Below are 14,472 nucleotides of genomic sequence, written 5' to 3' on the forward strand. Positions count from 1 at the left end.
AGGCTCAGGGCTGCTCCCCTTGTGCTGATGGATGGTGGGTGCAGACTGGTAGGCCTGTTGACTGTGTTGTGGGTGGATAAGGACACAGTGCATCAGACTGCACAGGGACAAGCCTGGAATATCAGGGCAGGGATTTTGGGGGGTCCCCACAGCCAAACTAGGTGACCAAGGAGGTGAGTTCATGTTCCAAGATGAGGTATGGCTTTGCTGGTGGGTTGTTTGGGAATAGGGTCAACTGGGAAGCCTGACTGTGCTGCCCTGGGGTTGGGAGTATGCATAAAGGAAGCCAGGAGAGGCCAAGGCTGATGAAGGTCTTAGCCTGAGCATCAGGCAAGTATGATGACATCAACAACCCTTGGAGAAGAAACACAGCCGCCACGGTCTCTCTGTGGTCCTGCACACATTGGCAGGATGGGACGCCTTTCACAGGACCCTCTGAAGGTGTGGCTGCAAAGTGTGCAGCTTAGACCTGCTGCAAAGGCATCTCATCCAATTCTGACTCTCAGCAGCTGCACAGACTCAGAGGTCGCAATCCATTCAGGCTAAGCTCCTTCCCAACGCAGGTGCTTTGTGGGAGAGAAGGCAGCCAGTAGCAAGTGGGAATGATGGGCCTGCAGGTCAGGGAGGGAGCAACTCTGGGTACTGGGCACCCCTGGAAAGCTTCCTGGAGGAGGCTGCTAGATCTGACGTGCAGGCAGGTGTAGGCTTTGAAGAGGCAAGAAGGGATGGGTGTTCTGGTGTATGGGAGTGACGGCATTGGGCTCAGGCCTGACAGAGTGACTGAGGCTGAGGACCTGTACAGTTGAGCAGGAACAGAAGGGTGGCAGAGCGGGGGTAGTGCACAGATTGAGGAAGCCCTGCTCCCCAGCCCCCTCCCACTCTCAGACAGGCTGAGGATAATAATAGCAAAGCATGCAGTGGATGCTCCTGGAGAGCCCAGCAGTGTCCAACACTGCCATTGTCACCCTTATGAAGAGGGGAATCCGGGGCTCAGAGACTGAGCTGTTTTCTCAGATAAGTGATGGTGGAACCGTGATGGCAAGGCAGGTCCAGGAGCCCAGGGTGGGTGCTCAGTCCTGCAGTGGTGGTAAAGTTTAGTTCTCCTGAGGCTGCTGTGGTTGAGAGATCTGAGGGAGGGGAAGGTGGGTCAGCATGGTCACGTGGTCACGGTGGGTTGCTAGATAGAGGAAATGCTTGTTCCATCTTCATGATTGTTTTCAGGTAATTGCCCGGGCCCCAGGGTAAGATTTCTGAGGTTGTGTAGGCATCGTGACAGTAGAGCTGGGAGCTCAGCTGTAATTGGCTCAAGGACCGTGCTCGCCCTCAGGACAGGTCACACGTGTGCTGTGCTGCTCTGTGGGTGTGCTGAATCTTGGGACCTTCCCGTTGGCCCCTGTAAGTGTAGTGGGAGCAGCCATCTAGTTCCCCATAAGACCAGGTCTTTGCAAGGTCAGTTCACTAGATGTTTGTTCCTCCAACATCAATGTGCAGAATAGCTGATCCATTAATATTTTCATTTTATCAGGAATTTCTTTCTTATATTTATTTTATATTACCTTTAAAAATGCACAATTTTACTCTTTAATTATTTATTCTTATTTGTTTGGATGGCAGAGAGAGACTCTCACCCATTGGTTCACTCCTCAGATGGTTGAACTAGCCAGGCCTGGGCAGATCAGGATGAAGCTGGGAGCCTAGAACTCAGTTCAGGTCGCCCATGTAGGTGACAGGAACCTGAGTTCTTGAGCCGTTACCTGCTGCAGGCAGCTGGGATCAGAAGCAGAGCTGGCCCCAAGCCCAGACCTGCACTACGGAGCGTGGATGTGCTGCTCCGCCAGAGGCCTGCTAGTCACTGGGATTTTCTCTTTCTCACATTTCTTGGTTTTGCATTTCCTGAGATGAAAACTTACGTTTGATTAAGCCAAGTTGAAATTTAAACGTATGCAAGTGTCTGAAGAGTATTAGAGGCAGTCAGAGCCACACTATCAGGGGAGGAAGTGACAGAATTTTGGTGTTCCAGTGAGCAGCTTAGAGCAGCAGCCTGCGTGGCAGTTTGCCTGAACATGTGGGGCCTGGGGCTGAACCTGTCCAGTGGGGAGGGGTCTTTGTCAGGCAATTCTGTCATAGCCCCACTGTCAGAACCATCAGCACATCTCCTGTGTACAGAAAGGAGAAGCAGCATCTGAGACTAGAAGCATTGCACATTCTAGATTCATAAAATAGGAAGCATTATGAAGAAGTGACAAGAACCACCAGTTGACATTTTAAATTCTCAAAGAAAAGAAAAAGTGTTAAGTGAATGCAATCTGCTGTCAGCCTAATTGGTAAAATAAGTCACACAGGGGAGTGGGGGAGGAGACCCTAAAGGTGTTGATGTGTGTTGGGGAATAGACTAGCTCTGTGATGGGTCTGTGTGTGCTGTAATAGACCATGGGCACATTCAAGGAAGTTGAGGCTAAGGTGAAGCTTTTTTTTTTTTTAAATCTACCTAAATTTAAAAAATTTTGTGATATAGTTCCATAGGCTCTGGGATTTCCCCTCCTTACCTCCCCAGGCACAGATTTCCTCTATATTATTACAGTAGTGTAGTCCTTTAAAAACAGTCATAAGGCCATCATTCTATTTAAGTGTATCCTGACATTGTAGGTTATGAATAATGGTAGAGTCCAGCATCCTACTGTCAAGATATATTTAACAGTTTCACTGGGAATCCATCTTTGATTTGGAAGTAGAGATGCATAATGCATTGTATCTTCATATCTTGATATGCTAGCCTATTATACAGTTCCTCTAGACACTATATGTGTATGCATGTTTGCCTATATATAGGATGAGATTTTAAAGGCAAAAGCATCAGGTACTTTGGATTGAGAATTTTTAGCCATCATGATGAGTGAATGACCAGGGTTATATTACTTCAAAGTTGAACAGACACCTGCCGAGCAAATATCTTTGTGATAGACTTTGTGTGTGTGTGTGTAAGGTTGTGGTGGCCTCTGTGTAATATTATAGTCCTGGGAGGGTCTTTTGTGATAGTTACTATCAGGCAATTGTGTATAATTGTTTGGCCTAGTAGTTAAAACACCTGACTGGGCCACCATGCTTCATATTGAGTGCCTGAGTTTGAGTCTGTGCTCTGCTCCCAGGTCCATTGTCTTTTCTTTAAAGGTTTATTTATATTGGAAAGTCAGATATACAGAGAGGAGGAGAGAGAGAGGAGAAGAGAGAGAGGAAGAGCTTCCATCTGCTGGCTCACTCCCGAAGTGACTGCAACAGCCAGAGCTGAGCCAGTTGAAGCCAGGAGCCAGGAGCCTCCTCAGGGTCTCCCACGTGGGTGCAGGAGCCCAAGACTTTGGGCCGTCCTCAACTGCTTTCCCAGGCCACAACCAGGAAGCTGGATGGGAAGCAGGGTTGCTGGGATTAGAACTGATAACCATTTGGGATCCTGGTGCGTTCAAGGTGGGGACTTTAGCCATTAGGCCACGGTGCCGAGCCCCCCAGTTCCATTTTCTTCTGATGCAGGTGATCGCTCAAGTAGTTTGGTTCAACGTGGCTCAAATAACTGGGTGCCTGTCATTTAAATGAGACTTGGATTGAGTTCCTAGCTCCTGGCTGTGGCCCAGCCCAGCCCTGGCTTGATCCAATCCAGCTGTTGCAAGGATTTGAGGGGAACCACAGCTGGGAGCTCTGTCTGTCTCTCCCCTTGTCCCTCTTTTTCTCAAAACAATAACGCATTGGGCCCAGCGTGATAGCATAGCAGTTAAAGTCCTTGCCTTGAACGCGCCAGGATCCCATACGGTTGCCAGTTCTAATCCTGGCTGACCTGCTTCCCATCCAGCTCCCTGCCGTGGCCTGGGAAAGCCGTCGAAGACGGCCCAAAGCCTTGGGACTTGCTCCTGCCTGGGAGACCCGGAAGAAGCTCCGGGCTCCTGGCTTCAGATTGGCTCTGCTCCGGCCATTGCAGCCGCTTGGCAAGTGAACCATCGGATGGAAGCTCTTCCTCTCTGTCTATCCTCCTCTCTGTATATCTGTCTTTCCAATAAAAATAAATAAATCTTTAAAAAAATAATGCTTACAAAAATTTTTTTAACGATTTATTTTTATTGGAAAGCCAGATATACAGAGAGGAGGGGAGACAAAGATCTTAACTGTCTGCTACACGTCGCCCCCTCCCTTTTCCTGGCTGCTATTGCATCTGGAGCTGTCCTCACTGGCTTCTTGCTCCTCTGTGACCTCTCACTCCATGCCTTCCTTACACTACGGCTTCCTCCCCTTCCTGCCACCTTCTCCTTTTTTCTTCCTCTTCCCTACTTCCTCCTCAGCACTACCCCGCTTCTCTTTCCCCATGGCTTCTGGAACATTTCACACTGCTGTGTCTTTCCTGTTAGCTAGTGGTAGTTTAGAGGGGCCCTTGTCAGCCCTGCCTGGCTTGCTGGCTGGAAGTGGCACCTTGGGGAACACTCGGTCCATCCTTAGAAAGGTACTCTTGGCTAGGAGCTGCCTCACACTGCTCAGCACTCTACCCTGCACCCACAGAGGGGCAGCCTGAGCCATAGGGACCCTCTGAGCCAATCTCAAAGGTGGGGATACTGTCAGCTTTCACCCAACCCTAAAGGAAGCCCCAACTGGAGGGGCTGGACTCCAGTCCTAGGTGGCACCTGATGAGGCACCGGATGTAGCACTGGATGCTTCCTGTCTGCTCTGGAGGGGAAATGATGCTGCTTCCTGACGGATGTTTTGGTTCCCCAGATGTTCCTCCCAGAGGATCCTAATGCAGGGCACTTCTGCATTAGTGCCTGGGCTCCAGCCTAGGGGTCAGGGTGTGGCCTGTGCAGCAGCTCCCCAGGGTGTAGGGGGCCGATTGTCTAGACTGCAGAACGGAGCTGTGAGGACGATGGGAACACTTGCTATGTCTGTATCTCCTGGGGTAATGCAGATCAGCACCTCAAGTCTCATTTCACTGTAGTGTCTTCCATCATGCCATGTGGCTACTGTGTGGACAGAGAGTTCTGGATCTTTTGAACGGAGGTCCAACCCCGGTGACATCTTATAATGACCTGGGAGCTTTGAAAGCACACCAGTGCTGGGCACCATACCCGAAGGACTGAGCAAGAGTCTGAGGAGCATGCTACCACTGTGGGCACCTGTGTGGACTGTCCAGAGGAGGCCTGTGTGCACCGGCGACTGAACCCAAAGCACAGGAGCCAGGGTGGCACCTGGGAAGGGGATTGCTTTCCATTTTCCCGTAAGTTAGCCAAGACATTAAGATAGATGGCCAGTGTTAGGATTGTTTACTGTGTGCACCAATCACCATAAGCTAGTAAGAATAAATTAAACCAGAAATAACAGGATAAAAAGCATGAAAAACAATAAAAATAAGTTGAAGCAACACATGGGAACATTGTTACAAATATGGAAGCCAGACTGATGATAACTGTGAAAGAAGCTCTGGGAAAACTAAGGCAAGTTGAAATCATCGCGTAAAAGACACCCAGGATTTTGGGGTGTGATATTTGGTAAAACTTAATGTAGACTGCCCTCCTGAAAAAAACTATTGAGTGCACCCTGTGCTGAGTCATTTAGACAGAGAAAACTGCTTAAATTTGGTGACATGAAAATATAAACAGTAAAAAAGAAAGTAGAGGGCCCAGCGCCATGGCCTAGCAGCTAAAGTCCTCGCCTTGAATGCTCTGGGATCCCATATGGGCACCGGTTTATATCCTGGTGGCCCCACATCCCATCCAGTTCTCTGCTTGTGGCCTGGGAAAGCAGTTGAGGATGGTCCAAAGCCTTGGGACCCTGCACCCATGTGGGAGACCTGGAAGAACTCCTGGCTTCTGGCTTCAATTGACACAACACCAGCCATTGTGGTCACTTGGGGAGTGAATCATTGGATGGGAGATCTTTCTCTGTCTCTCCTCCTCTCTCTATATCTGACTTTATAATAAAAACAAATAAATCTTTAAAAAAAAGAAAGCAGAAGCAGTTTAATCACGTGGTATAGAAAATATATGAATGCATTTCACAGGCTTAACTTAATTTGTGTTGGAAAATGACTTTCCAGTGACAGTGGAGGTCAGATGTATTTTTAAAAAAGATTTATTTTATTTTTTATTGAGAAGTTTTATTGAAAAGGTTTATCTGAAACATAAACCTCAGTGGTAGCTACATTTTATCTGGTGACTACCAGCCGGGATGGCCAAGCACTTAACATCCTTGCTTTGTTCTTTTTTATTTATTTATTTATTTATTTATTTATTTATTTTTGAAGATTTTATTCATTTTATTACAGCCAGATATACACAGAGGAGGAGAGACAGAGAGGAAGATCTTCCGTTCGATGTTTCACTCCCCAAGTGAGCCGCAACGGGCCGATGCGCGCCGATCCGATGCCGGGAACCAGGAACCTCTTCCAGGTCTCCCACGTGGGTGCAGGGTCCCAATGCATTGGGCCGTCCTCGACTGCTTTCCCAGGCCACAAGCAGGGAGCTGGATGGGAAGTGGAGCAGCCGGGATTAGAACCGGCGCCCATATGGGATCCCGGGGCTTTCAAGGCGAGGACTTTAGCCGCTAGGCCACGCCACCGGGCCCATATTTTTTATTTATTTTTAAGATGTATTTTATTTATTTGGAAGCAGAGTTACAGAGAGAGAGAGGCAGAAACATAGAGCGAGATCTGGTCCACTCCTCAAATTACTACAAGGGTTAAAAACAGGATCCAGGAGCTTCTTTAGGTCTCCTATGTGGGTGTAGAGACCCAACCACTTGGGCATCCGCTGCTGCTTGCCCAGGTGTGTTAGCAGGGAACTGGATTTCAAGCAAAACATCTGGGACTCAAACGGTGCTACAGGCAGAATCTTGATTAGCTGTGCCACAACACTGCTCCTTGTATCCCCTTGCTTTAATCCAACAGTGTGGGAGCACCCCTGGATTTATCCCCAGACTCATTAGGATGCATGTGGTCACCTTTAAGGGAACGCTCCTCCAGATATCCACAGTGATCTTCACTTTAGAATATTGGGGTCCGGTGATTTCTTGTAAAGTGAGACACTGAGGGTTCTCGCCCCTCCACACAGGTACTTGCCTGCCTTGGCCTTTCTCAGGGTCTCAGGATCCATCATGGCACCTGTGACTGGCTGGAGGACCGGGAGGCAGCTCACGGACTGCCTAAGCTCCTGTGTGCACCTTCCGCTTCTTCCTTTAGCTGCTGCTGTCTTTGGCGTCTCTTGAAGGCTGTTGTGAACAAGCACATTTTCAGCTCACCATCCCAGTGTTCTCGGCAGGCTGGAAAAACATGTGTCGTAGCCTTAGTTTCAAGGATTTTTAAATTACTGTTTCCCCCCCCCCCCCCCCCCACCGCATTCCATCCAGGACATCCCTGGATTTCGGAGGAATTTTCCTTTTGTCTTGCTTGGGACTGAAGTGGAAAACTATTTGGAGTCCCTTAGCCCCTGGGGGAATCAGATCCCAGCAGGAAGGCTGCCAGAGGCCAGACCAGCTCAGGAGTGTGGAATGTCCTGGTGGCCCTCACTGCCAGGTCTGGATGTAAAGCAGAGGTCCAGGGGCTCACGTCCGTTGCTCATTTCCTGACCCGGGGACTCTAACCAGGGAAGGAGCGGATGCAGCTGAACTGAAGTTGCCTTGTGAGGAGAGTTTGTATCCACACTTGGTTTTCCTAGCTTCAAAAAGAATGAGACTCTGGCCCATGGTGATATTTACAAAATGATCTCAAATGTATAGAAAAGTTTCAAAAATAGCTCAAAGAGCATCCATAGACACTTGCCACCAGTATTTTACTCCATTTGTCTTACTGTTCTCTCTCTTCTCCATCCTCTCCCCCACCATCTTATTTCAGGCTGAGTTATATTCATCATGATCTTTTACTCCGAAATACTCAGTGTGTCTTTCTTACAAATAGCAATATTCTTTCATACAACCACAGTAGTTCTCACACTGTGTGGATTCCATATTTAATCTCTGGGCTGTGTTCCAACCCTCTCTGTTGTACTCCCATCCTCACTCTGCCCCCAGCACAGATGCAGTTTAGGGACTCCCTACTGAATTTAGTCCTCTGATGTCTATAGCATCCTTTAATCTGGAATAGTTCCGTGGTCTTTGTCCTTTATGACAGTGGATAATATTTACATTTAAAACTTTATTTTTATTGGCCCAAGCCAGCAGCCAGGAACTCACGTGAGTGACAGGGATCCAGCCGTGTGAGCCATGACCTGCTGCCTACCAGTGTGAGCATTGGCAGGAAACAGGTTTGGAAGCAGAGGAGCCAGGGCTGCCATGAGGCACACTGGTATAGGACATGGCCGCCCCAGGTGGGTGTTTTAAATCACTGCACAAAGTTCACTTCAAAAGGATCTTCAGAATCATCAGTCACTTTTGATCTTCCTAACGAAGAACTAGCATGTTTGGTTCTTCAGATGATCCAGGTGTGGTGAGGCCAACAGATCAGGAGTGGACCTTCATGGAAGCAGCATTTATTGCAGTTCCCAAGAAGAGGGACACGTGGGAAAGCCCCAGGGCCACTCAGAAGGCAGAGGGGAAAACATGGCTTGGAGGCTTTCTTGATTTTCCTGCAGGCAGTCTTAGCAGGACTGGTTGGAATGGTGCCCGCAGGCTCTGGGAGTTAGGGACTGTCCTGGACTGTTGCCTCCTGTGTTGGGTGGTTAGAATGGGGGAATGTCGGCCTTGGCCTGGGAGCCTGCCAGATGAGGCATGGTAGGGGGTTTGGGGATGGTTCTGGAAGGCTGACTGGTGCTGTGCCTCTGCTTCCCTTCAGGCCTCTGGCGAGGGCAAGAATGAAAGATTTCAGGAAGGAAATAGCAAGGATCACTGCTTGCAGTCGCTACTGGCTAGTGCAGTCTGAAGGTGCCCCAGCTAGCAGGGGTGGGGCCGGCATGGCTTTCCACATTTCCTTCCATTGTTTCACACCCCACTTCTGGGAATTCTCCCAGCCTCAAGCTGGAGAGGCTGTGTCGCTCATGGCTCCTCACTCAGGAGGCCTGGCTTTGCTCTGTGAACCATGCCCTGGCCGGTGCTGTGTTCATCCTAGCTGGAACTCTAGCTGATTTTGGCAGCCCTGCTGTCTGCCTGCTCTATCCACACCCACCCACCTCTGGTGCTTGAAGGCTTCATGCTGCAGCGCTATTGTACAGTGAACCCAAAGTCTCTGGACTAGCGTTAGTTGGCCACTCACCTGCCTGATACCAAGTTGCTCTGCTACGTGATGGGAAATGAGACAACACTTTTATCTATGGACTCCAGGGTCAGCTATACCTACACATTGGTCTTTTATATTATTTTTTCTTTCAAGCTTTAGCCATTTTTTTTTTAATTATTGAAAGTCAGAGTTAGAGAAAAAACAGAGAGAGAGAGAGAGAGAGAGAGTGAATTTTTTCTACCCACGAGTTTACTCCCCAAATGGCTGGAGCTGAACTACTCAGAAGCCAGGATCCAACGACTTCCTCCAGGTCTCCCATGTGGGTGCAGGGGCCCAAGGACTTGAGTCATCTGCTGCTTTCCCAGGTCATAAGCACGGAGCTGGATCAGAAATGGAACAGTCAGGCCCGGCGCTGTGGCCTAGTGACTAAAGCCTTCTCCTTGAATGCACCAGGATCCCATATGGGCGCTGGTTCTAATCCTGCTTCCCATCCCTGGGAAAGCAGTCAAAGATGGTTCAAGGCATTGGGACCCTGCAACCACGTGGGAGACCTGGAGGAGGGTCCTGGCTCCTGGCTTTGGATTGGTGCAGCACCGACCGTTGCAGTCACTTGGGGAGTGAATTATCGGACGGAAGATCTTCCTCTCTGTATCTCCTTCTCTCTCTCTAGGTCTGATTTTGCAATAAAAATAAATAAAAATCTTAAAGAGAGAAAGAAATGGATCAGCTGGGACTAGATCTGGTGCCCCTATGGGATGTGGGCACTGTAGGACAAAGCTTTACAAGCTACCCCACGTTGCTGGTTCTGGGCTAGGCTTTTTGATCTTGCCCAGGACACCTAAATCTACACACTGATAGCAGAGGCGTCCCCAATAGTTATCCCTGGCATAGAGGACTTCAACAGCCCTCAGTAATCCATCATTCAAAGACCCTTCATCTTCAAAGGAATCTGATATAAACTAGCTCATAAGTTAGAACACATGAGCTATGTAGAGCCCTGGAATAAATAATATTGAACATCCCTCCTTGTAGGCCTGCCTTTCAAGATGTATTGGCAAAATTAATCTGGGGTATGTCCCACGTTCATCATTGTGTTTCCAGGGGACCCTGTGAGGTGACAGTCTGCTGGTCCAAAAGGGGTGGAAATAGAGGAATTTCCATGTTGAGGTTTCCTTGTTGAGCTTAAATAAGCAACCAGTGCAGCATTTTGTGTGTTTGGTAACACACCTTCTTAGCTGTTTTGTAGCAAAATCTAACATTTTAGCCATTCTTTTTTTAATGAATGTATATTCTGAAGTTGTTGGGTATTTATTTGTTTTTAATTTATCTGTCATTTATTTAAAAATTACATAGACAGGGAGAGAGAGAGAGGGATGGAGACAGATATGGAGAGATCTCCCAACTGCTGGTTCATTTCCCAAATGCCCAAAACTGCCAGGGATGGATCAGGCTGAAGCCAGGAGCCTGCAACTCAGTCTGGGTCTCCCATGTGGGTGGCAGGGAAATGAGGAGTTGGGGCATCACCTGCGGCCTCCTTGGATGTGCATCAGCAGGGCGACAGAATGAGAAGAGTTGGGAGGCAAACCCGGTCACTGCAGTGTGGAATGTGGGCATCCAGATGACATTTTACCTGTTGTGCCAATGCACCGCTCATTTTAAACACTTTAAATGTACTGTACCCAAACCTCCATAATGTAAAAGTGGCATCCAGCCTCTTGTCCTGTTCCCCCTAGCCCAAGGTGTCCTTGTCTGTACTTTATCAAAATGAATTCAGTGACTTAAAGGAGTGATCCAACTGGTCTTACAAGGTTCTAATCACTGGGTCATTTGCTTCTCCAATAGATAAGAACCTTGATGGCCAGTACTGGCTTGGGGTGATCCGTGCAGGGGAATTCCAAGCTCTAGCCGATTATAACTGCCACCACCTTCACATAATCCATGGACCAACGTGTCCACCTGGCCATCATATATCCTCTAAAGGGCAAGTCATCACTGACCAATCAAAGGAAGGTCATGAGCTTCACTGACCAACCAGGAACTTGGACGTGAACTAATCATACACCTCTCAGCCCCAGTTTCAGTCTCTAAGACTCTTCACCTCTAACTCCTTGGGAGGGCCCAGGAATGAAGCAACAGCTCTGCCCAGCTCTTTGCTCTGTGCTTTGCCATAAACACCTACTATCTTCCACTGCTCCAGTGTCGGTAATGGGATTCTAGAGCAAGCCTCCAACTAGTTTGGGATATTGTTTGCCAGCAGTACTTTAAAAATTCATGGAAACATGGAGTGAGGAGTTTGCTTTTGGGCAAAAGATTTTGAAGTTCATGCATGATTTTTTTCATAATCTGTATTTGCTATGAATTTCTGAAGATCCCTCATTCAGCTCAATAGCATTAGGCACAGTCAGTGTTGTGCAACCATTACAACCAGTCACTACCAAACCTCTCTTCTTGCCCGACTCAACGTCTGCCCCCATTGAACAGCTGTATCCCATTCTGTCCCCTGCTCAGCTCCTGGCACCCATATTTCTGTCTGTGAATTTGACCGTTCTCATACCTTATATATGTGAAATCAAACAGCGTTTCCCTTTTTGTGGCTGCTGTATTGCACTCAACTTAGTTCTTTGAGGTTCATCCATGGTATAGTGTGTGTCCAAATTTCCTTCCATCGTCTGTATTTAGGACATTTTGTGTGGTCATTCACCCACTCGTAGACACTTGGTTTCCTCAGCTTCAGGGCTGCTGTGAGTAATGCTGTTAAGCACGTGGGTGTGCCCACGTCCGCTCCAGATCTGGATTTCAGTTCTTTGTGGCCCATGCCAGAGTGGGCTGAGAGATGGCGTGGCAACTACCCACTGAACGTTTTGAGGGCCTGCCACGCTGTCTTCCACAGCAAATGCTCTCTTTGCCCTTCCGTTCACATGTGTACACTTCCTGTCCCATTATATCCTGGCCAACACTGTTGGGTTTGTGTTTTGCACATGTGTGTTTATCAGAGTCATTCTATTGGATGGGCAATAGTATGTCATTGTAAGTAGTCTTAAAAATTAGCTAATTGGGTCAAAATGTAGTTTTACTTTATAGGATCATGAAGATTGCTCACTACTGAGTTCAGAGAAAGTAATTTCAGGGAAATTAAATGATGCACTATTTATCTTGGAAAAGCAGTTGGAAATGGACAGGATGAGTGCACCTGCAGCTTTTAATTGGCTGATCAAGGCCTTGTGTCCTCACCGTGATGGGTGGGATGGGCTAATAACCTGGGAGCAGGCAGGAGTCAGATGCTGAGTCCAGGCGTGATAGGTTCTGGTGGAGACAGGCCACTCTCCGGCCGCTGCCCCTGCAGAAGGCATGGCACACCCATTGCGACTCCAAGAAGCAACGCTTTCCCCTCATTACTCTCTCCTCTCACGCTGGGGACTGTCTCTTTGCTGAGATTCCACTCAGGCTACCCAGGTCTCCCATGACCTGGCATCCTTCCTCCTTGAATCTGAAGACAGGATGGCTTCTGTGTGTTTCTTTCATGATCATTGCCAACTGGGGCCTGGAAGACCAATGCAGACATCCATGTAGACACACACTGGGTCGGGAGTGGGGCTGCTGCAGACCAGAAGCAGCACAGGTGAGGTGGGCTTGCAGAGATGCTGACCTGAGGACCGTGAGGGCTGACGGCAAGACAGCCCTGGCTGCTGATGAGGGAGGAGTGTCTGGGGGTCAGGGAGGGGCAGAAGGATTATCAAGACCAACTTTGGGAAGAGGAGGCTGTCTCCTCCCCAGGGGCCTGGCCGGGACTGGCAGTAGGGTGGCAGGGTTCCTGGAGGGGTTCCAGGAGGCTGTGGTCTGGGCAGCTTGAAGGGGCTAGTGTGGGGAGAGCCAGGCTGCATCAGGTAAGCTTCTCCATTGGACTCCCGTCTCTTCTCAGGTTCCTGGGGGAGGCCAAGATCCCACTCCGGGAGGTCCTCGTCACGCCCAGCCTGTCAGCCAGCTTCAATGCCCCACTCCTGGACACCAAGCAGCAGCCCACGGGGGTAAGTGTGCATGGGCCCCTGCCCTGAGTGTTTTTGCCCTGAGCCCTTCTATTTATTTATTTTAAGAATCAGTTGTTTATTTTGAAAAGCAGAGTTACAGACAGAGAGGGAGAGGCAGAGAGAAATATCATCCATCTGCCAGTTTGTTCCCCAGATGGCTACAATGGCCAGTGCTGGGCTAAGCTGAAGCCAGGAGCCCAGAATTTCATCCAGGTCTCCCACATGGTCACAGCAGCCCAAGCACTCGGGCTGGTGGCCCCCTCCCAAGGCCTTGCCTTTTTGAGTGCAGAGCTGTGTCAGAGTCCAGCTCTCAAGGGTCAGGCCTGTCCTTCCTTTGCCAGAGCTTGCAGTGCCCAGAAGGACACTGGGATGGGAGAGGTGGGAGGAGCATGAAGGAAGCCCTGGTCCACCTACAGGGCTCAGGCCAGCCTTGCCTCACTCCTGCCCCAGGCCTTGCCCAACCATGTGCGCAGTCTTGTCTGTGGCTTGCCCAGTCACCCTGGCAGATGCCCCTTTTCACTGCCCAGGCCCTTTCTTCAGATTTGGACTCTCTGAATCACTTGGGTCACAGATGACAAGGGAAGAGGGACAGACATCCCACTCCCCTGTCTGGGGACCTGGTAGACCCTCTTCTATTTCCTCCATTGCCTATCCAGCCCCACCCCCGAGTTTCCCAGAGCTTCTCTGAGTCAAGCAGACAATTCCCGGCCTCATCTGTGGCTCCTGTTATTTTTAGTGAGCTAAATATATTCCGCAGGGCTCTTTCTTCCTGGTCACTAAAATTTCTGACCTTCCCTCTGGGTCAGCCCCACCTCCCAGGATGCCCCGGGAACCATTGGGCTGGAAGTACTTCCTGTTGGCAAGACCTGGGGCCTCTGGGCGCTGAGTTCTCTCCAACAGGATGGAGCTGGACAGTCCTGTGTGTGTGTGTGTGTATGGTGTAGGTATGTATGTGCGAGCATGTGTGTAGGGTGTAGGGATGTATGTGTGTATGGTGTAGACATGTGTGTGACCATGTGTGTGTGGTATAGGCATGTGTGTGTGAGCATGTGTGTGTGGTATAGGCATGTGTGCATGTACGTGTGTGTGTGACAGAGAGAGAGACTGGGGTCTTTGGTGGTCTGGCAGGGTAACTGAGGAAGTGACCAATCTGGGCAGAGCTCATTGGAACCACACAGAGCACTGAGGCTTGGAGAAAGGGGTAGGCTGCAGTCACGTGCCCCGAGGCACAGCTCCTGGACTCCCGGGACAGAAGGGACTAGAAGGAATTCCTGG

General features: G+C 49.3%; 1 protein-coding gene across 8 annotated transcripts in view; it reads left to right on the forward strand.

Moving 5' to 3' along the window:
* DYSF (dysferlin) overlaps positions 1 to 14,472 on the forward strand; it is a 176,520-nt gene that overhangs the window by 27,880 nt on the left and 134,168 nt on the right. For all 8 annotated transcript variants that reach the window (XM_058667950.1, XM_058667952.1, XM_058667954.1 and 5 more), the window contains exon 4: positions 13,092 to 13,197. In XM_058667950.1, the coding sequence (XP_058523933.1) occupies positions 13,092 to 13,197 (106 nt within the window). The remainder of the gene's footprint in view (positions 1 to 13,091; positions 13,198 to 14,472) is intronic.

The sequence above is a fragment of the Ochotona princeps genome, chromosome 8 (assembly GCF_030435755.1).
Source record: "Ochotona princeps isolate mOchPri1 chromosome 8, mOchPri1.hap1, whole genome shotgun sequence".
In the NCBI taxonomy this organism is placed as follows: Eukaryota; Metazoa; Chordata; class Mammalia; order Lagomorpha; family Ochotonidae; genus Ochotona; species Ochotona princeps.